The sequence below is a fragment of the Leptodactylus fuscus genome, chromosome 2, assembly GCF_031893055.1.
Source record: "Leptodactylus fuscus isolate aLepFus1 chromosome 2, aLepFus1.hap2, whole genome shotgun sequence".
NCBI lineage: Eukaryota > Metazoa > Chordata > Amphibia > Anura > Leptodactylidae > Leptodactylus > Leptodactylus fuscus.
The window spans coordinates 271,255,082-271,281,018 of record NC_134266.1 but is presented as its reverse complement, the minus strand read 5'-3'; the positions used below and the strand labels follow the sequence as shown (position 1 = coordinate 271,281,018).

At 41.5% G+C, this 25,937-nt stretch overlaps 1 protein-coding gene across 2 annotated transcripts in view; it reads right to left on the bottom strand.

Annotated features, from left to right (window-relative positions):
- The window catches only part of LOC142196068 (retinal guanylyl cyclase 2-like), an 86,394-nt gene that overhangs the window by 41,050 nt on the left and 19,407 nt on the right, over positions 1 to 25,937 (bottom strand). For both annotated transcript variants that reach the window (XM_075266262.1, XM_075266263.1), the window contains exons 4-7: positions 23,943 to 24,297; positions 20,814 to 20,898; positions 19,352 to 19,448; positions 16,882 to 17,004 (exon numbers count right to left, since the gene is read on the bottom strand). In XM_075266262.1, the coding sequence (XP_075122363.1) occupies positions 16,882 to 17,004; positions 19,352 to 19,448; positions 20,814 to 20,898; positions 23,943 to 24,297 (660 nt within the window). The remainder of the gene's footprint in view (positions 1 to 16,881; positions 17,005 to 19,351; positions 19,449 to 20,813; positions 20,899 to 23,942; positions 24,298 to 25,937) is intronic.

Here is a 25,937-nt window from a genome sequence, read left to right as displayed (position 1 = left end):
ATAATACACACAGTGATGTCACAGTACAGGATAATACACACAGTGATGTCACAGTACAGGATAATACACACAGTGATGTCACAGTACAGAGATAATACACACAGTGATGTCACAGTACAGGATAATACACACAGTGATGTCACAGTACAGGATAATACACACAGTGATGTCACATACAGGGATAATACACACAGTGATGTCACAGTACAGGATAATACACACAGTGATGTCACAGTACAGAGATAATACACACAGTGATGTCACAGTACAGAGATAATACACACAGTGATGTCACAGTATAGGATAATACACACAGTGATGTCACAGTACAGGATAATACACACAGTGATGTCACAGTACAGAGATAATACACACAGTGATGTCACAGTACAGGATAATACACACAGTGATGTCACAGTACAGAGATAATACACACAGTGATGTCACAGTACAGGGATAATACACACAGTGATGTCACAGTACAGAGATAATACACACAGTGATGTCACAGTACAGGATAATACACACAGTGATGTCACAGTACAGGATAATACACATCAGTGATGTCACAGTACAGAGATAATACACACAGTGATGTCACAGTACAGGATAATACACACAGTGATGTCACAGTACAGGATAATACACACAGTGATGTCACAGTACAGGATAATACACACAGTGATGTCACAGTACAGAGATAATACACACAGTGATGTCACAGTACAGGGATAATACACACAGTGATGTCACAGTACAGATAATACACACAGTGATGTCACAGTACAGAGATAATACACACAGTGATGTCACAGTACAGGATAATACACACAGTGATGTCACAGTACAGAGATAATACACACAGTGATGTCACAGTACAGAGATAATACACACAGTGATGTCACAGTACAGGATAATACACACAGTGATGTGACAGTACAGGGATAATACACAGTGATGTCACAGTACAGGATAATACACACAGTGATGTCACAGTACAGAGATAATACACACAGTGATGTCACAGTACAGGATAATACACACAGTGATGTCACAGTACAGAGATAATACACACAGTGATGTCACAGTACAGAGATAATACACACAGTGATGTCACAGTACAGGGATAATACACACAGTGATGTCACAGTACAGGATAATACACACAGTGATGTCACAGTACAGAGATAATACACACAGTGATGTCACAGTACAGAGATAATACACACAGTGATGTCACAGTACAGGGATAATACACACAGTGATGTCACAGTACAGATAATACACACAGTGATGTCACAGGACAGAGATAATACACACAGTGATGTCACAGTACAGGATAATACACACAGTGATGTCACAGTACAGGATAATACACACAGTGATGTCACAGTACAGAGATAATACACACAGTGATGTCACAGTACAGGGATAATACACACAGTGATGTCACAGTACAGAGATAATACACACAGTGATGTCACAGTACGGGATAATACACACAGTGATGTCACAGTACAGGATAATACACACAGTGATGTCACAGTACAGAGATAATACACACAGTGATGTCACAGTACAGGGATAATACACACAGTGATGTCACAGTACAGAGATAATACACACAGTGATGTCATAGTACAGAGATAATACACACAGTGATGTCACAGTACAGGATAATACACACAGTGATGTCACAGTACAGGATAATACACACAGTGATGTCACAGTACAGGATAATACACACAGTGATGTCTCAGTACAGGATAATACACACAGTGATGTTACAGTACAGAGATAATACACACAATGATGTCACAGTACAGGATAATACACACAGTGATGTCACAGTACAGGATAATACACACAGTGATGTCACAGTACAGGATAATACACACAGTGATGTCACAGTACAGAGATAATACACACAGTGATGTCACAGTACAGGATAATACACACAGTGATGTCACAGTACAGGATAATACACACAGTGATGTCACAGTACAGGATAATACACACAGTGATGTCACAGTACAGAGATAATACACACAGTGATGTCACAGTACAGCATAATACACACAGTGATGTCACAGTACAGGATAATACACAGTGATGTCACAGTACAGAGATAATACACACAGTGATGTCACAGTACAGGATAATACACACAGTGATGTCACATACAGGGATAATACACACAGTGATGTCACATACAGGGATAATACACACAGTGATGTCACAGTACAGGATAATACACACAGTGATGTCTCAGTACAGGATAATACACACAGTGATGTCACAGTACAGAGATAATACACACAATGATGTCACAGTACAGGATAATACACACAGTGATGTCACAGTACAGGATAATACACACAGTGATGTCACAGTACAGAGATAATACACACAGTGATGTCACAGTACAGGATAATACACACAGTGATGTCACAGTACAGGATAATACACACAGTGATGTCACATACAGGGATAATACACAGTGATGTCACAGTACAGGATAATACACACAGTGATGTCTCGATAATACACACAGTGATGTCACAGTACAGGATAATACACACAGTGATGTCACAGTACAGAGATAATACACACAGTGATGTCACAGTACAGGATAATACACACAGTGATGTCACAGTACAGAGATAATACACACAGTGATGTCACAGTACAGGGATAATACACAGTGATGTCACAGTACAGGATAATACACACAGTGATGTCACAGTACAGGATAATACACACAGTGATGTCACAGTACAGGATAATACACACAGTGATGTCACAGTACAGGATAATACACACAGTGATGTCACAGTACAGGATAATACACACAGTGATGTCACAGTACAGGATAATACACACAGTGATGTCACAGTACAGGATAATACACACAGTGATGTCACAGTACAGAGATAATACACACAGTGATGTCACAGTACAGGATAATACACACAGTGATGTCACAGTACAGGATAATACACACAGTGATGTCACAGTACAGAGATAATACACAAGTGATGTCACAGTACAGGATAATACACACAGTGATGTCACAGTACAGGATAATACACACAGTGATGTCACAGTACAGGATAATACACACAGTGATGTCACAGTACAGGATAATACACACAGTGATGTCACAGTACAGAGATAATACACACAGTGATGTCACAGTACAGGATAATACACACAGTGATGTCACAGTACAGGATAATACACACAGTGATGTCACAGTACAGAGATAATACACACAGTGATGTCACAGTACAGAGATAATACACACAGTGATGTCACAGTACAGGATAATACACACAGTGATGTCACAGTACAGAGATAATACACACAGTGATGTCACAGTACAGGATAATACACACAGTGATGTCACAGTACAGAGATAATACACACAGTGATGTCACAGTACAGGATAATACACACAGTGATGTCACAGTACAGAGATAATACACACAGTGATGTCACAGTACAGGATAATACACACAGTGATGTCACAGTACAGGATAATACACACAGTGATGTCACAGTACAGAGATAATACACACAGTGATGTCACAGTACAGGATAATACACACAGTGATGTCACAGTACAGGATAATACACACAGTGATGTCACAGTACAGAGATAATACACACAGTGATGTCACAGTACAGGATAATACACACAGTGATGTCACAGTACAGAGATAATACACACAGTGATGTCACAGTACAGGATAATACACACAGTGATGTCACAGTACAGGATAATACACACAGTGATGTCACAGTACAGAGATAATACACACAGTGATGTCACAGTACAGGATAATACACACAGTGATGTCACAGTACAGAGATAATACACACAGTGATGTCACAGTACAGGATAATACACACAGTGATGTCACAGTACAGGATAATACACACAGTGATGTCACAGTACAGAGATAATACACACAGTGATGTCACAGTACAGGATAATACACACAGTGATGTCACAGTACAGAGATAATACACACAGTGATGTCACAGTACAGAGATAATACACACAGTGATGTCACAGTACAGAGATAATACACACAGTGATGTCACAGTACAGGATAATACACACAGTGATGTCACAGTACAGGATAATACACACAGTGATGTCACAGTACAGAGATAATACACACAGTGATGTCACAGTACAGAGATAATACACACAGTGATGTCACAGTACAGGATAATACACACAGTGATGTCACAGTACAGGATAATACACACAGTGATGTCACAGTACAGAGATAATACACACAGTGATGTCACAGTACAGAGATAATACACACAGTGATGTCACAGTACAGGATAATACACACAGTGATGTCACAGTACAGGATAATACACACAGTGATGTCACAGTACAGAGATAATACACACAGTGATGTCACAGTACAGAGATAATACACACAGTGATGTCACAGTACAGGATAATACACACAGTGATGTCACAGTACAGAGATAATACACACAGTGATGTCACAGTACAGAGATAATACACACAGTGATGTCACAGTACAGGATAATACACACAGTGATGTCACAGTACAGGATAATACACACAGTGATGTCACAGTACAGGATAATACACACAGTGATGTCACAGTACAGAGATAATACACACAGTGATGTCACAGTACAGGATAATACACACAGTGATGTCACAGTACAGGATAATACACACAGTGATGTCACAGTACAGAGATAATACACACAGTGATGTCACAGTACAGGATAATACACACAGTGATGTCACAGTACAGGATAATACACACAGTGATGTCACAGTACAGAGATAATACACACAGTGATGTCACAGTACAGGATAATACACACAGTGATGTCACAGTACAGGATAATACACACAGTGATGTCACAGTACAGGATAATACACACAGTGATGTCACAGTACAGAGATAATACACACAGTGATGTCACAGTACAGGATAATACACACAGTGATGTCACAGTACAGATAATACACACAGTGATGTCACAGTACAGAGATAATACACACAGTGATGTCACAGTACAGGATAATACACACAGTGATGTCACAGTACAGGATAATACACACAGTGATGTCACAGTACAGGGATAATACACACAGTGATGTCACAGTACAGAGATAATACACACAGTGATGTCACAGTACAGGATAATACACACAGTGATGTCACAGTACAGGATAATACACACAGTGATGTCACAGTACAGGATAATACACACAGTGATGTCACAGTACAGAGATAATACACACAGTGATGTCACAGTACAGGGATAATACACACAGTGATGTCACAGTACAGGATAATACACACAGTGATGTCACAGTACAGAGATAATACACACAGTGATGTCACAGTACAGGATAATACACACAGTGATGTCACAGTACAGGATAATACACACAGTGATGTCACAGTACAGGATAATACACACAGTGATGTCACAGTACAGGATAATACACACAGTGATGTCACAGTACAGGATAATACACACAGTGATGTCACAGTACAGGATAATACACACAGTGATGTCACAGTACAGGATAATACACACAGTGATGTCACAGTACAGAGATAATACACACTAGTGATGTCACAGTACAGGATAATACACACAGTGTGCACAGTACGGAATACACAGTGATGTCACAGTACAGAGATAATACACACAGTGATGTCACAGTACAGGATAATACACACAGTGATGTCACAGTACAGGATAATACACACAGTGATGTCACAGTAACAGAGATAATACACACAGTGATGTCACAGTACAGGATAATACAACAGTGATGTCACAGTACAGGATAATACACACAGTGATGTCCACAGTACAGAGATAATACACACAGTGATGTCACAGTACAGATAATACACACAGTGATGTCACAGTACAGGATAATACACACAGTGATGTCACAGTACAGGATAATACACACAGTGATGTCACAGTACAGGATAATACACACAGTGATGTCACAGTACAGAAAGTGATGTCACAGTACAGTGATAAACACACAGTGATGTCACAGTAAGATAACACACAGTGATGTCACAACAGAACAGGATCAAGATAATACACACAGTGATGTCACAGTACAGGATAATACACACAGTGATGTCACAGTGTAAACAAGTGATGTCACAACAGAACAGTGATGTCACAGTACAGATAATACAAACACAGTGATGTCACAGTACAGAATACACAATGATGTCACATACGAAACACAGTGATGTCACAGTACAGATAATACACACAGTGATGTCACAGTACAGATAATACACACAGTGATGTCACAGTACAGAGATAATACACACAGTGATGTCACAGTACAGAGATAATACACACAGTGATGTCACAGTACAGAGATAATACACACAGTGATGTCACAGTACAGGATAATACACACAGTGATGTCACAGTACAGGGATAATACACACAGTGATGTCACAGTACAGGATAATACACACAGTGATGTCACAGTACAGGATAATACACACAGTGATGTCACAGTACAGAGATAATACACACAGTGATGTCACAGTACAGGATAATACACACAGTGATGTCACAGTACAGAGATAATACACACAGTGATGTCACAGTACAGAGATAATAACACAGTGATGTCACAGTCAGGATAATACACACAGTGATGTCACAGTACAGGATAATACACACAGTGATGTCACAGTACAGGATAATACACACAGTGATGTCACAGTACAGGATAATACACACAGTGATGTCACAGTACAGGATACACCAGTGATGTCCAACAGGATAAACTACACACAGTGATGTCCAGTACAGATAACCCAGTGATGACAGTACAGATAATACACACAGTGATGTCACAGTACAGGATAATACACACAGTGATGTCACATACAGGATAATACACACAGTGATGTCACAGAACAGGATTCAACAGGATACACAGTGATGTCACAGTACAGGATAATACACACAGTGATGTCACAGTACAGAGATAATACACACAGTGATGTCACAGTACAGAAAACAGTGATGTCCAGTACAGAGATAATACACACAGTGATGTCACAGTACAGGATAATACACACAGTGATGTCACAGTACAGAGATAATACACACAGTGATGTCACAGTACAGGATAATACACACAGTGATGTCACAGTACAGGATAATACACACAGTGATGTCACAGTACAGGATAATACACACAGTGATGTCACAGTACAGGATAATACACACAGTGATGTCACAGTACAGGATAATACACACAGTGATGTCACAGTACAGGATAATACACACAGTGATGTCACAGTACAGAGATAATACACACAGTGATGTCACAGTACAGGGATAATACACACAGTGATGTCACAGTACAGGATAATACACACAGTGATGTCACAGTACAGAGATAATACACACAGTGATGTCACAGTACAGGATAATACACACAGTGATGTCACAGTACAGAGATAATACACACAGTGATGTCACAGTACAGAGATAATACACACAGTGATGTCACAGTACAGGATAATACACACAGTGATGTCACAGTACAGGGATAATACACAGTGATGTCACAGTACAGGATAATACACACAGTGATGTCACAGTACAGGATAATACACACAGTGATGTCACAGTACAGATTAATACACACAGTGATGTCACATACAGGGATAATACACAGTGATGTCACAGTACAGGATAATACACACAGTGATGTCACAGTACAGGGATAATACACACAGTGATGTCACAGTACAGGATAATACACACAGTGATGTCACAGTACAGAGACAATACACACAGTGATGTCACAGTACAGAGATAATACACTCAGTGATGTCACAGTACAGGATAATACACACAGTGATGTCACAGTACAGATAATACACACAGTGATGTCACAGTACAGAGATAATACACACAGTGATGTCACAGTACAGGATAATACACACAGTGATGTCACAGTACAGGATAATACACACAGTGATGTCACAGTACAGAGATAATACAAACAGTGATGTCACAGTACAGGGATAATACACACAGTGATGTCACAGTACAGAGATAATACACACAGTGATGTCACAGTACGAGATAATACACACAGTGATGTCACAGTACAGGGATAATACACACAGTGATGTCACAGTACAGGATAATACACACAGTGATGTCACAGTACAGAGATAATACACACAGTGATGTCACAGTACAGAGATAATACACACAGTGATGTCACAGTACAGGATAATACACACAGTGATGTCACAGTACAGAGATAATACACACAGTGATGTCACAGTACAGAGATAATACACACAGTGATGTCACAGTACAGGATAATACACACAGTGATGTCACAGTACAGGATAATACACACAGTGATGTCACAGTACAGGATAATACACACAGTGATGTCACAGTACAGGATAATACACACAGTGATGTCTCAGTACAGGATAATACACACAGTGATGTCACAATACAGGGATAATACACAGTGATGTCACAGTACAGGATAATACACACAGTGATGTCACAGTATAGAGATAATACACACAGTGATGTCACAGTACAGGATAATACACACAGTGATGTCACATACAGGGATAATACACACAGTGATGTCACAGTACAGGATAATACACACAGTGATGTCACAGTACAGAGATAATACACACAGTGATGTCACAGTACAGGATAATACACACAGTGATGTCACAGTACAGGATAATACACACAGTGATGTCACAGTACAGGATAATACACACAGTGATGTCACAGTACAGGATAATACACACAGTGATGTCACAGTACAGGATAATACACACAGTGATGTCACAGTACAGAGATAATACACACAGTGATGTCACAGTACAGGATAATACACACAGTGATGTCACAGTACAGGATAATACACACAGTGATGTCACAGTACAGGGATAATAACACAGTGATGTCACAGTACAGGATAATACACACAGTGATGTCACAGTACAGAGATAATACACACAGTGATGTCACAGTACAGAGATAATACACACAGTGATGTCACAGTACAGGATAATACACACAGTGATGTCACAGTACAGAGATAATACACACAGTGATGTCACAGTACAGGATAATACACACAGTGATGTCACAGTACAGAGATAATACACACAGTGATGTCACAGTACAGGATAATACACACAGTGATGTCACAGTACAGGATAATACACACAGTGATGTCACAGTACAGGATAATACACACAGTGATGTCACAGTACAGAGATAATACACACAGTGATGTCACAGTACAGGGATAATACACACAGTGATGTCACAGTACAGAGATAATACACACAGTGATGTCACAGTACAGGATAATACACACAGTGATGTCACAGTACAGAGATAATACACACAGTGATGTCACAGTACAGAGATAATACACACAGTGATGTCACAGTACAGGATAATACACACAGTGATGTCACATACAGGGATAATACACAGTGATGTCACAGTACAGGATAATACACACAGTGATGTCACAGTACAGGATAATACACACAGTGATGTCACAGTACAGAGATAATACACACAGTGATGTCACAGTACAGGGATAATACACACAGTGATGTCACAGTACAGAGATAATACACACAGTGATGTCACAGTACAGAGATAATACACACAGTGATGTCACAGTACAGGATAATACACACAGTGATGTCACAGTACAGGATAATACACACAGTGATGTCACAGTACAGAGATAATACACACAGTGATGTCACAGTACAGAGATAATACACACAGTGATGTCACAGTACAGAGATAATACACACAGTGATGTCACAGTACAGGATAATACACACAGTGATGTCACAGTACAGAGATAATACACACAGTGATGTCACAGTACAGGGATAATACACACAGTGATGTCACAGTACAGAGATAATACACACAGTGATGTCACATACAGGGATAATACACAGTGATGTCACAGTACAGGATAATACACACAGTGATGTCACAGTACAGGATAATACACACAGTGATGTCACAGTACAGAGATAATACACACAGTGATGTCACAGTACAGGGATAATACACACAGTGATGTCACAGTACAGAGATAATACACACAGTGATGTCACAGTACAGAGATAATACACACAGTGATGTCACAGTACAGGGATAATACACACAGTGATGTCACAGTACAGGATAATACACACAGTGATGTCACAGTACAGAGATAATACACACAGTGATGTCACAGTACAGAGATAATACACACAGTGATGTCACAGTACAGGATAATGACACACAGTGATGTCACAGTACAGAGATAATACACACAGTGATGTCACAGTACAGAGATAATACACACAGTGATGTCACAGTACAGGATTATACATACAGTGATGTCACAGTACAGGATAATACACACAGTGATGTCACAGTACAGGATAATACACACAGTGATGTCACAGTACAGAGATAATACACACAGTGATGTCACAGTACAGAGATAATACACACAGTGATGTCACAGTACAGGATAATACACACAGTGATGTCACAGTACAGAGATAATACACACAGTGATGTCACAGTACAGGATAATACACACAGTGATGTCACAGTACAGGGATAATACACACAGTGATGTCACAGTACAGAGATAATACACACAGTGATGTCACAGTACAGGATAATACATACAGTGATGTCACAGTACAGGATAATACACACAGTGATGTCACAGTACAGGATAATACACACAGTGATGTCACAGTACAGAGATAATACACACAGTGATGTCACAGTACAGGGATAATACACACAGTGATGTCACAGTACAGATAATACACACAGTGATGTCACAGTACAGAGATAATACACACAGTGATGTCACAGTACAGGATAATACACACAGTGATGTCACAGTACAGGATAATACACACAGTGATGTCACAGTACAGGGATAATACACACAGTGATGTCACAGTACAGAGATAATACACACAGTGATGTCACAGTACAGGATAATACACACAGTGATGTCACAGTACAGGATAATACACACAGTGATGTCACAGTACAGGATAATACACACAGTGATGTCACAGTACAGAGATAATACACACAGTGATGTCACAGTACAGGGATAATACACACAGTGATGTCACAGTACAGATAATACACACAGTGATGTCACAGTACAGAGATAATACACACAGTGATGTCACAGTACAGGATAATACACACAGTGATGTCACAGTACAGAGATAATACACACAGTGATGTCACAGTACAGAGATAATACACACAGTGATGTCACAGTACAGGATAATACACACAGTGATGTCACATACAGGGATAATACACAGTGATGTCACAGTACAGGATAATACACACAGTGATGTCACAGTACAGGATAATACACACAGTGATGTCACAGTACAGAGATAATACACACAGTGATGTCACAGTACAGGGATAATACACACAGTGATGTCACAGTACAGAGATAATACACACAGTGATGTCACAGTACAGAGATAATACACACAGTGATGTCACAGTACAGGGATAATACACACAGTGATGTCACAGTACAGGATAATACACACAGTGATGTCACAGTACAGAGATAATACACACAGTGATGTCACAGTACAGAGATAATACACAGTGATGTCACAGTACAGGATAATACACACAGTGATGTCACAGTACAGAGATAATACACACAGTGATGTCACAGTACAGAGATAATACACACAGTGATGTCACAGTACAGAGATAATACACACAGTGATGTCACAGTACAGAGATAATACACACAGTGATGTCACAGTACAGAGATAATACACACAGTGATGTCACAGTACAGGATTATACATACAGTGATGTCACAGTACAGGATAATACACACAGTGATGTCACAGTACAGGATAATACACACAGTGATGTCACAGTACAGAGATAATACACACAGTGATGTCACAGTACAGAGATAATACACACAGTGATGTCACAGTACAGGATAATACACACAGTGATGTCACAGTACAGAGATAATACACACAGTGATGTCACAGTACAGGATAATACACACAGTGATGTCACAGTACAGGGATAATACACACAGTGATGTCACAGTACAGAGATAATACACACAGTGATGTCACAGTACAGGATAATACATACAGTGATGTCACAGTACAGGATAATACACACAGTGATGTCACAGTACAGGATAATACACACAGTGATGTCACAGTACAGAGATAATACACACAGTGATGTCACAGTACAGGGATAATACACACAGTGATGTCACAGTACAGATAATACACACAGTGATGTCACAGTACAGAGATAATACACACAGTGATGTCACAGTACAGGATAATACACACAGTGATGTCACAGTACAGGATAATACACACAGTGATGTCACAGTACAGGGATAATACACACAGTGATGTCACAGTACAGAGATAATACACACAGTGATGTCACAGTACAGGATAATACACACAGTGATGTCACAGTACAGGATAATACACACAGTGATGTCACAGTACAGGATAATACACACAGTGATGTCACAGTACAGGGATAATACACACAGTGATGTCACAGTACAGATAATACACACAGTGATGTCACAGTACAGAGATAATACACACAGTGATGTCACAGTACAGGATAATACACACAGTGATGTCACAGTACAGAGATAATACACACAGTGATGTCACAGTACAGAGATAATACACACAGTGATGTCACATACAGGGATAATACACAGTGATGTCACAGTACAGGATAATACACACAGTGATGTCACAGTACAGAGATAATACACACAGTGATGTCACAGTACAGGGATAATACACACAGTGATGTCACAGTACAGAGATAATACACACAGTGATGTCACAGTACAGAGATAATACACACAGTGATGTCACAGTACAGGATAATACACACAGTGATGTCACAGTACAGGATAATACACACAGTGATGTCACAGTACAGGATAATACACACAGTGATGTCACAGTACAGGATTATACATACAGTGATGTCACAGTACAGGATAATACACACAGTGATGTCACAGTACAGGATAATACACACAGTGATGTCACAGTACAGAGATAATACACACAGTGATGTCACAGTACAGAGATAATACACACAGTGATGTCACAGTACAGGATAATACACACAGTGATGTCACAGTACAGAGATAATACACACAGTGATGTCACAGTACAGGATAATACACACAGTGATGTCACAGTACAGGGATAATACACACAGTGATGTCACAGTACAGAGATAATACACACAGTGATGTCACAGTACAGGATAATACATACAGTGATGTCACAGTACAGGATAATACACACAGTGATGTCACAGTACAGGATAATACACACAGTGATGTCACAGTACAGAGATAATACACACAGTGATGTCACAGTACAGGGATAATACACACAGTGATGTCACAGTACAGATAATACACACAGTGATGTCACAGTACAGAGATAATACACACAGTGATGTCACAGTACAGGATAATACACACAGTGATGTCACAGTACAGAGATAATACACACAGTGATGTCACAGTACAGAGATAATACACACAGTGATGTCACAGTACAGGATAATACACACAGTGATGTCACATACAGGGATAATACACAGTGATGTCACAGTACAGGATAATACACACAGTGATGTCACAGTACAGGATAATACACACAGTGATGTCACAGTACAGAGATAATACACACAGTGATGTCACAGTACAGGGATAATACACACAGTGATGTCACAGTACAGAGATAATACACACAGTGATGTCACAGTACAGAGATAATACACACAGTGATGTCACAGTACAGAGATAATACACACAGTGATGTCACAGTACAGGGATAATACACACAGTGATGTCACAGTACAGGATAATACACACAGTGATGTCACAGTACAGAGATAATACACACAGTGATGTCACAGTACAGGATAATACATACAGTGATGTCACAGTACAGGATAATACACACAGTGATGTCACAGTACAGGATAATACACACAGTGATGTCACAGTACAGAGATAATACACACAGTGATGTCTCAGTACAGGATAATACACACAGTGATGTCACAGTACAGAGATAATACACACAGTGATGTCACAGTACAGGATAATACACACAGTGATGTCACAGTACAGAGATAATACACACAGTGATGTCACAGTACAGGATAATACACACAGTGATGTCATAGTACAGGATAATACACACAGTGATGTCACAGTACAGGATAATACACACAGTGATGTCACAGTACAGGATAATACACACAGTGATGTCACAGTACAGGGATAATACACACAGTGATGTCACAGTACAGGATAATACACACAGTGATGTCACAGTACAGGATAATACACACAGTGATGTCACAGTACAGGGATAATACACACAGTGATGTCACAGTACAGGGATAATACACACAGTGATGTCACAGTACAGGGATAATACACACAGTGATGTCACAGTACAGGGATAATACACACAGTGATGTCACAGTACAGGATAATACTCACAGTGATGTCACAGTACAGGATAATACACACAGTGATGTCACAGTACAGGGATAATACACACAGTGATGTCACAGTACAGGATAATACACACAGTGATGTCACAGTACAAGATAATACACACAGTGATGTCACAGTACAGAGATAATACACACAGTGATGTCACAGTACAGGATAATACACACAGTGATGTCACAGTACAGAGATAATACACACAGTGATGTCACAGTACAGGATAATACATACAGTGATGTCACAGTACAGGATAATACACACAGTGATGTCACAGTACAGGATAATACACACAGTGATGTCACAGTACAGAGATAATACACACAGTGATGTCACAGTACAGGATAATACACACAGTGATGTCACAGTACAGAGATAATACACACAGTGATGTCACAGTACAGGATAATACATACAGTGATGTCACAGTACAGGATAATACACACAGTGATGTCTCAGTACAGGATAATACACACAGTGATGTCACAGTACAGAGATAATACACACAGTGATGTCACAGTACAGGATAATACACACAGTGATGTCACAGTACAGAGATAATACACACAGTGATGTCACAGTACAGGATAATACACACAGTGATGTCATAGTACAGGATAATACACACAGTGATGTCACAGTACAGGATAATACACACAGTGATGTCACAGTACAGGGATAATACACACAGTGATGTCACAGTACAGGATAATACACACAGTGATGTCATAGTACAGAGATAATACACACAGTGATGTCACAGTACAGGATAATACATACAGTGATGTCACAGTACAGGATAATACACACAGTGATGTCACAGTACAGGATAATACACACAGTGATGTCACAGTACAGAGATAATACACACAGTGATGTCTTAGTACAGGATAATACACACAGTGATGTCACAGTACAGAGATAATACACACAGTGATGTCACAGTACAGGATAATACACACAGTGATGTCACAGTACAGAGATAATACACACAGTGATGTCACAGTACAGGGATAATACACACAGTGATGTCACAGTACAGGGATAATACACACAGTGATGTCACAGTACAGGGATAATACACACAGTGATGTCACAGTACAGGATAATACTCACAGTGATGTCACAGTACAGGATAATACACACAGTGATGTCACAGTACAGGATAATACACACAGTGATGTCACAGTACAGGGATAATACACACAGTGATGTCACAGTACAGGGATAATACACACAGTGATGTCACAGTACAGGGATAATACACACAGTGATGTCACAGTACAGGGATAATACACACAGTGATGTCACAGTACAGGGATAATACACACAGTGATGTCACAGTACAGGATAATACTCACAGTGATGTCACAGTACAGGATAATACACACAGTGATGTCACAGTACAGGGATAATACACACAGTGATGTCACAGTACAGGATAATACACACAGTGATGTCACAGTACAGGATAATACACACAGTGATGTCACAGTACAGGATAATACACACAGTGATGTCACAGTACAGGATAATACACACAGTGATGTCACAGTACAGGATAATACACACAGTGATGTCACAGTACAGGATAATACACACAGTGATGTCACAGTACAGGATAATACACACAGTGATGTCACAGTACAGGGATAATACACACAGTGATGTCACAGTACAGGGATAATACACACAGTGATGTCACAGTACAGGGATAATACACACAGTGATGTCACAGTACAGGGATAATACACACAGTGATGTCACAGTACAGGGATAATACACACAGTGATGTCACAGTACAGGATAATACTCACAGTGATGTCACAGTACAGGATAATACACACAGTGATGTCACAGTACAGGGATAATACACACAGTGATGTCACAGTACAGGATAATACACACAGTGATGTCACAGTACAGGATAATACACACAGTGATGTTACAGTACAGGATAATACACACAGTGATGTCACAGTACAGGATAATACACACAGTGATGTCACAGTACAGGATAATACACACAGTGATGTCACAGTACAGGATAATACACACAGTGATGTCACAGTACAGAGATAATACACACAGTGATGTCACAGTACAGGATAATACACACAATTGTCTATGGGGTTTGGGGACCCTCTTACCTCATATACAGCCACGTTGGAGTTCTCATGGTTGACTCCTGTGCTCTGTGACCGTGTGAAGGACCTCAGGCTTTTGCAGTCAGAAACACTTTTGGTGTCGCTCAAGTTGTCGATATTAATTTTCTATCAATAAAAATAAGATAAAATATCAGATTATTTCATGTCCATCCAGTATGTTTAGGATATGTTGATGAAGGATCCGGGGTTGTATTGTGGTGTGTGTGTACGGGGGGGGGGAGTGTTGGGTACAAATAAATCTAAAGACAAGATGTATACAGCGAGGAGGGGGTGGGGGGGTTTATGAAAGGATTGTCCAGGGATAGAAAAAACATAGTTGATTTCTTCCAGAAACAGCACCACACCAATTCACAGGCTGTATGCGGTACTGCAGCCCAGTCCCATTCACGTTAATGGGGCTGTAATTCCATGGACAGGTTTGGCGCTGTTTCCCTGCTGATCACAAGGTTGAGTCCTATTTGGACTAGTACGGTGGTCACACATGTCTAGTGTCGCTCTATTCAGCTTTTCAGGACTGTTGAATATCGCCACATATCGCACTCACTAAATTCCTAAAAATACCGCTTTATCATTGTCTGATTCTCCATTAGGATCCATTAGGATATAATCCGGGTCTCCGAGGTTTATACGCCTCTACTTACCATACAAATACAGAAGTAATGCTCATCTAATACCGCAGACATATGACAGATTTATAATCCGCTCCAACCTCTTCATGTCAATATCTGGCAGCAGTGTGTGCGGTAGAATGTTCTGTATAGGGATTTATTGTTGTAATGAATTCTTTATTATATACAGGGGGGGAAATGATCAATCCCTGGAGGGCAGATTTCTGGGTAGAAGGGTGATATGGTGCTGCATATTGGGCACAAGGCAGAGCGGCAGGCCGGGATCATGAGACATCAGACGACTAGGCCTGAAGCCTGCCCGGATCGTGGAGAGGTAAGTAACAGTGTTTTTTATGTTTCTTACCTCTCCCGGGCCGCCGATCATTATACTCGGGGGTCCGAAAAGACCCTTGAGTATAATGATAGCAGCGGTATCGACTGTCACCGGGCCCCTAATGTCCCGGGCCCTGTGGCAGCTGCCTCTGCTGCTATGGCGGTAGTTACGCCACTGCTTACGGCTATTTCTACGTGTTAGGGACAAAAAAATGACTTTTAATGATGGGATCCCTTTAAAGCATCTCATGTGACCGCTGAAGCCCTATAACTGGCCCCAGTGGCCCCCCAGGACTGGTGACATCATCAATGAGGCCAGAAGAGGTTAGAAGACATCTGGAAGAGTACACTGGACATCATGAGGGATTCCAGGAGATATTAGGGAAGGTGAGAAAGGAATTGGGAGGAAGAAAAAGTTGAAAAGAATAAAGACGTTGCATAGAGGAAGAATGAATAAAGAATAGGTGAAGGAGAAGATGATGCAAATGTATGAGAAAAAAACTAAGACGTTATAATGGAATAGGATGGAGAAGAAAAGCAAGGAAAAAAGAAGGGGAAGAGGGAGAAGGAAGAAGGTGATGGAGGCAAAGGAAAAAGTAAAATATGAAGGAGAAGATGATTCATAAGAAGAAAAGGACATCAAATACAAGCCACAAGAAGGAAGAAGATGGATACTAAGACTAAGATGATGATGGAGGTAAGAAGAAAGAAGAGGAGTGGAAAGCAAAGGTGGAGAAGGAAATGAAATAATAAGTCGAGGAGAAAGAAGATGAAGATTAATAAAGAGAAGAACAAAGATGTGAAGAATGAGGAAAAGAAATAAAGAAGGACAAAGAAATGAAGAAGATAAAGATACAAAGCAAAGCTGAAAGGGAAGGAAAAATAGATGATGGAGAAAGAAGATAATGTCTGAGGGAAAGATACATCATAAGGAAAAAACTAAAAAATAAGGTGCAGAAGAGGAAGCATATAGAAGAAACACGGAAGAAGATCAATAGGAAGGAAGGTGTTGAAAGAAGAGCAGGAAGATCATAAAAGTTATAGAAGAAGCCTGAGAAGGAAGAAGGAAAAGATACAGAAGATAGAAAGGAAAGAGGTGGAGAAAGAAGAGGAATAAGACATAGAAAAGGAACTAAAAAGTAGTACAAAGGAATGAAGAAGATAGATGAAAAGAAAAATATGTGTAGAAGTCAGATGAAAAAAGAGAAGTAAACAGAAGATGGAGGATCAAGAACAGGAAAACATGAAGAACAAGGACGTGAAGGAAACAGAAGATGATAATGGAGAAGGAAAGGGAAAATGGAATGGGGAAGATGAGTTATAAAAAGTAGGAGATGAAGAGAAGGAACAAGGATAATGTAAAAGAAGGATGAAAAAGAAAAGATTGAGAAAATGGATAAGGAGACAAAATATATTGATGGAGGAGGAAAAGAAGGGGAAGAAACAAGATGGGACAAGGAAGTAAGTTGATCCGGAAGAATCAGAAGAAGACGACTGGTCTTTGACATTACCTTCATACTCAGCTTGGGGTTGATAAAGGTCAAGTCATCCAGAGACAAGAGAATCTTGTTGGGTCCTTTCACCAGTTGTATCTGAAGGAGGCTGTGCCTGAAATATCACAGGAGATCTTGTGGAACATCTCATAGATACTGTCATGAAGTCCTACAGACCTCGGCATGCTGTATGCTATACTGATCTATACTGTGCACCTTAGTGGCATCTCATCCATCTAGAACCTTAGAACGTTTCATTTAGTGTTCTCATCATTTGATGAATTTCCCCTTATGATATATTACATGCACATATTACATGGCCTGGATGGGGACAATCTTCTGACCTAATAAGACATGTAGACTAGGGTTGACCTCTTGAGCCATCTCCTAGCCGTGGCTTTGCTTGACCCAAGGCACATGTCCACCATCCCCCTAATTTCACCCCCTGATGTGTACCAGGATTACATTATGACACACATAGGATTATAGGCCCATAATCTTCATGCCGTAAACATCTCTCTGAGGACTATTGAAGTAATACACAAAAAACACAAACTGCTTAACCTCCCACCAAACCCAATAACATCCATTATATTTCCATGTTTTGAGGATTTAGAACTGGTCGACCGATGATCACAAATATAATCCCAGAGATTATTACATTGTGGCGTCAACAAAAAGATGAGCCACTGGCCCGGTCGGACAGACGAGGAGCGTCACCGGGGCTATATCTTGTATTAGGGGTGGAATTACAAGACCACTACAATGATGGGATTGAATACGTAACCACGGATCCTCCCCTTCTTTCTTCAGCAGCGTCACCTCTGTCGGCTCTTACACTAGTAGAGCCGACTGCGCATGCTTGCAATTGCGGCCTCGGAACTATGGCCGCGCATGCGCCGTCGGCTCTACTAGTGTAAGAGCCGACAGAGGTGACGCTGCTGAAGAAAGAAGGGGAGGATCCTGTTCTCTGGCAGCCGTGGGGACGCCCTCGCATTTTCAGCGCTGGGGCCCGCCCCCATCGCTGCCAGAGAACTAATTTACATACCGGTAAAAAACGGTATTACTAAGGAACGGCGCGATCCTTAGATCCCATCTAAAGGTAGGAGATGAATAGCCTTTCTAAAGGCTATTCCGATGTTTTATCCACAGAAAAAGTTTTTTAATGGTAGAATCCCATTAAGTAAGACTACGTGAAAAATTGCCTCAATTTCTTATTTTAGGGTGCATGCACACTACGTAACGCCGGGCGTGTATGAGAGCCGTACACGCCGGCGTTACAGCAGGGCTGCCGAACACTTCCCATTCACTTCAATGGGAGCGCTCGTAAACGCCGCTGTTACGAGCGCTCCCATTGAAGTGAATGGGAAGTGTTCGGCAGTCTGCCGTAATGCCGGCGTGTACGGCTCTCATACACGCCCGGCGTTACGTAGTGTGCATGCACCCTTAGATGGAGTAATTAAAAATTAAAAGCAGTTACCTGATGAGGTAAGAGACACCGACGCCACATAAAGCCAAAGCAAACACCAAACCGAACACCAGGATGACAATAGATGGTTCAATACCTGAAATACAAAATACACTATTACTACTATGGGCCACATGGACGGAGGCTCCTGGTATAAAAGTTCACCCTTTTCATGGCCATCACATATGTGTATACACTATAGATACATCCAGTCAGGAGTATGGCGATAGGAGATGAAGGGGTAGCAGTTGTTATTGGGCCCTGGACCCTGAGGGGGGCCCGAAAATCCCTCTGCCACCAAAAATATAGCACTATTGTAAATGTCACAGGTTCCATTAGTGCCTCTTAGCAATATTTTGCCCCATTAGTGATTCCCATGGTACGATGCCCCAGTAGTTACCCTCACATAGTATAATACCTCATTAGCAAAGGAATAACGTGAAGCTCCTGGGCCCTAGGGGAAAATCTGTAATGGGACTCCACATCCCTTGTGCTATTTAGAATAGTGGTCCAGGCGACATTAGGGATTGCCACCTCTGAACCCGCTATAGTTACCCATTAGTGACCCACATAGTATGATACCCCAAGTGATCCTTCACCTAATTTTTCTGTATTTTGCCCCTCTATTCTGTAATTCTTTATATATGATAACCACCCCGCACGTTCTTTCAGCCTCCACCGCCTGCAGACATTGGTCTTGTCCATAGACTGGCGGTGGGTGGAGGCCCAAATGGCCATACACCTGGAGGCTGACAGTACGGGGGTGGGGTGGCCGTCAGGTATAAAGAACATGGCGCAGAGTAGCCGTGCCAGGGAGTTATCTGCTGGAGGGTTGCCGACCTCTGTTCTGCACAAATGAATTCTCCCTTTTTGCCCCACAAAGTTATTATTACTACGGCAAGGTGACCTTTTTGTGCCGCTGCAGTAAATGTCCTCCTTCATCCCCCCTACAAGGCAACAATGACCCCTTTATACTGTCCCTAAATATACAGGGTTCCTTTCGATATAATTGTGCCCTCTTGTGCCCCCAAATAGGCCATAGAGACAGTTTTCTTCTTTTAGGGACACCTCATTTGCATAGCATTTCCCAGTGTTCCTGTAAGACTCCTGACACTAGCTGGATCTCCTCAAGGAGTCTCAGTACCCCGTGATAGTCCCCGTAGAATTCAGTAGCAACTAAAACATCCAAATTATAGACTCCATCATCTACGGGAAGAAGATGGATCCTAGTTATGGCCTGTGGCAAAAAGAAAATATAGAAGAAAAAATAGAATGGAAAAAAATAGAATGTCCGAATACGGATCAATTTTCACACCACACCAGCCTAAATTTTTCCGGGGGCTCTCCATAAATCAGTCATTTCCTGAGTCAGTCATAACCGTTATTCAGACTGGCATACAACACACCAGTCTTAATGATTCTGCCCCTTTGTCTCTATGGGGGAGGGGCCATAAATTGTTAAACTTCAAATATGACATCATAGAATTTTCCTCTTTAGTCTAGGGCAATGGTTGGGCAATGGACACATCATTGCTGGCCGAGTATGACCAGAGACCCATGGAGACCACAAGAGTATCTGTACTAGATCAATGGGGGATTGATGAGGTAAGTGGTTGTAAATATTTGTAGAAATTGGACAACCCCTTTAACTGGTTACGAGTGGACAGATGTAGATCAAGACATCAAGATGTGAGAAATTTTATGCTGGTGAAGTCCAGATCTACCAATGATAGGAAATTCTGTACCATCAAACATTTTGTAACCTAACAATAATCTCTGGCCATTATCGTCAGATTTTGTTGCGTCTTCTCAGACTTGACTGGTCCACCAAAATCTACATCGTAAAAAGTTGCAAATTATTACAGGGGATCATCTCAAGAACTCCAGGAATCTTTACTTTCAGATAAGGTCAAGGTCCAAAATAAGAAAGGAACTGAGAACAAACCAGGGTAGAATAGGAAGATGGAAACCCCACTCCCCTTCCTCCGGCTCCCCTCCTGGGACCCATTCGCTATCTGGCTCACTTGTTCTAAAATCTTTCCTTTAGTATCCCCGTGCTCTTCCATGATCTCCTTTTTGTTTAACCCGCTTCTCCCTGGTGGTCTCATGGCAGCGATGGTTTGACCTTGGAGTCAGCTGGGCTTCTTTCATGTTCCTGATTTGGTGGGCCGCTGACCCTGGAGTTCAGGCCCTTTGACTACTTTACCTCATAGCTACACTTGCCCTCCTCAGAGTGGTTCCACTACCAGAAGATTGTCCACTTTGTGTCTTGACAATTTGCCTCTTTGAGGGTATCACCACCTACTGCCTTCGAGAAGGTGTGTTGGGCGGGTTCCTCTACGGTTGGGTTATCAACTATTTATGGTCTTCTCTCCTCTCCTGAGGGGCAACCTCCTATCGCCCATTGGTACATGACCTCACCTATCTGCTTAACCTCCCACCTAGACATTTGGGCAAGCAGACCTTTGACTCCTCCCCCCCCCCTCCTTCCTTCTACCCCAGATATGCAAGTACAACCCTAAGACACTGGGGGTAGTGTCCTACAAACATGGGTGTCCAAAGTGGAAGAATGTGATCAAACAGGGCCAACTCCTGTAGAAGAAACCCAACTTTCTAGAGACAAGACAACGTAGTACACCGGCACACATTGTGACGTTATAAGGAAACTGATGATGTCATCAGATTCATGAATTCTACTCTGGATCAAATTTTTTTTCCAAAAACCAAAGATGAGCCACAATTATCGGGAAGGAAATGATCTAAAATATGAGGACAAGTCTACGCCTTGATGTCTATGAAAATTTCTGATTGGCCCCCTGACTGTCCGCGCCATTTTTCTGGCATAGAGGGATGATATTGTAGCGCAAATTTAGAACAAGGTCTTTTCCTGTGCCAAACGTGTGCAACAACCCCCAATTGTGGGAATGTGGGCAGGTCGGAGAGCGGGGCGGGGCAAGGGATGGCTTGGACCAACATACTTAATATTACTAGGCTGGGTAAGCCAAACCACTGACTCCATATCTTATTCCGGCCCTAACTCCAAGCTAGAATGAAAATTTGCTCTGTTAAGGATGCCGAAATTTTTTCAATAAACTTTATTTTATTAAAATAAAGCCACTCAATACCATAGGTATGTCTTACCTCCAATGCATAATGTATCTGGATCAAACCAACAGCTGGAGTCTGCAGGAGGAGGAGTCCCGCCAGGAAAACGAATGGTTTTTCCCAAGAAACGCACTAAGTGGGAGGCCATCTCTACTGAGTAGGTCGGGAAGAGCTGATTGACTTTGCCATCAGTGTCCAAGACCACAAAGCTGCTGAGCTCGTTCCCCTTCCCATCGGTGTAGAGCATTTGCGTAAACCCGGGATAATCCAAGTTTTTGGTATATTCCACAAGGTTTGATCCGGAGATCCAGGCTCCTTGTTTCCATGCGTTGCTCATTGCTTTGGCCATTAAGTACATGGAATTATAGATGGTGCCAAATAGCGGGGAAACCTGTGGACATGCAAAAAGTTTATTAATACTGGTCCAGAATTGTCTGGTATAGAAAAATAAAGATTATTCCAGAAACAGCGCCCCCTATGGTCTTGTCCTTTACAAGTAGCCCAAGATTCCAGTACACAGGCCACATCCATGGACTATACCTGTCGCGGGGTGTTTAGAGTCTATACTATAGGCCATGTGTAATACATATTTCATGTGGAATGTATTCTCTAACCTGTTATATACATCAATGTGTAGTTGGCTGATTGGGGTCTAGTGTGTTAGCACATTGTATGCAAATCCCTCTAACTAGTGAGGACAATGGGTGGAGATAATCTGATCAGTGTCTCCAAGAAGATGTTGGATGGTGCATTGTCCATAGTAGACAGGGAGTCTGCTCTCCTTGGTATAGGTGAGGGGGGAAGGATCTGTGACTCAGCCTTCCCACCCACAGATATAGGTGTAACAGTCTTAGTATATAGTTTGTAGCTAGCCGTTAGTATGTGTTAGCCGGCCTGTGCACAGCTCTGCAGAGAGCCAGGATTTAGTTACAGGACCAAGGAACCAAAGCTATCATTGGATTGTGACTTCCGTGGACTTATTGTTGTTACGGTTGATGTGACCGCCGCCGGCTACTAACTTTGTGGATTACAATAAATTGCTGTTGTCTCCTGACCTCTTGCGTCCCTGTTGATTCAAAAGACCATCCAGAGGAAGGACGTATACCTTCGCTCCGTGACAACTGGTTGGCAGCGGTGGGATCAACAGCGGACAGCGAGATGGACTACAGCAGCCCAGCGATTAATGGAGCCACAACCTCAGAATACAGGAACTGGACTATGGCAAGTCTACAAGTAAGGGCCCGGGAACTAAACCTGAGTTACCAGGGAAGAACGAAAGAGCAACTGATCGAGGCACTGGAGGAGATGACCCTGCAAAGCGACCATGAGGAGGGCTGTCCCCAGGAGACAGTAGAGATACGGGAGTGGCAGGTACAGACCCAAAAGAGCAGATGGGTTGTTTTGTATGAGGAGGAATTGGCAGTGCTGGGGCTAGGAGCAACTGCAGAGCAAAGGAGTAGAGCATTACAGAGGGCTCAGGAAACGGAGAAGGAGGAACAGAGAATGGCGCATGAAAAGGAAAGAATGGCGCATGAAATGCGAATGGCTGAGATAACTACGAGGAATTATAATCAAACGTCGACCCCCAGCCCAACAGTGAGAGAACCACAATATGTCTCCCATAAACACTTCAAGACCTTTGATGAAGTGGCTGGGGATGTTGATGGATATTTTCAGGACTTTGAACACCAGTGCCACCTGATGGAAGTCCCAGAGAAGGATTGGGTCCGGTATCTGGTGGGACACCTACGAGATGGGGCTGCGGAAGCTCTCAGAGCCATGGACCCTAGTGATCAGCGGGACTATGAGGCCATTAAAAGAGCGGTGCAGAAGTATTATGCAGTCACTCCAGAGACCTACCGAGTTCTTATGGTAGAGTTGGAAGGGACCTCAAGGGCCATCGGGTCCAACCCCCTGCAAGTGCAGGTTTTCCTAAATCATCCCAGCTATATGTTTATCCAGATTCCGCTTGAAGATTTCCATTGATGGAGCGCCCACCACCTCCCGTGGCAGCCTATTCCACTCTCTCAC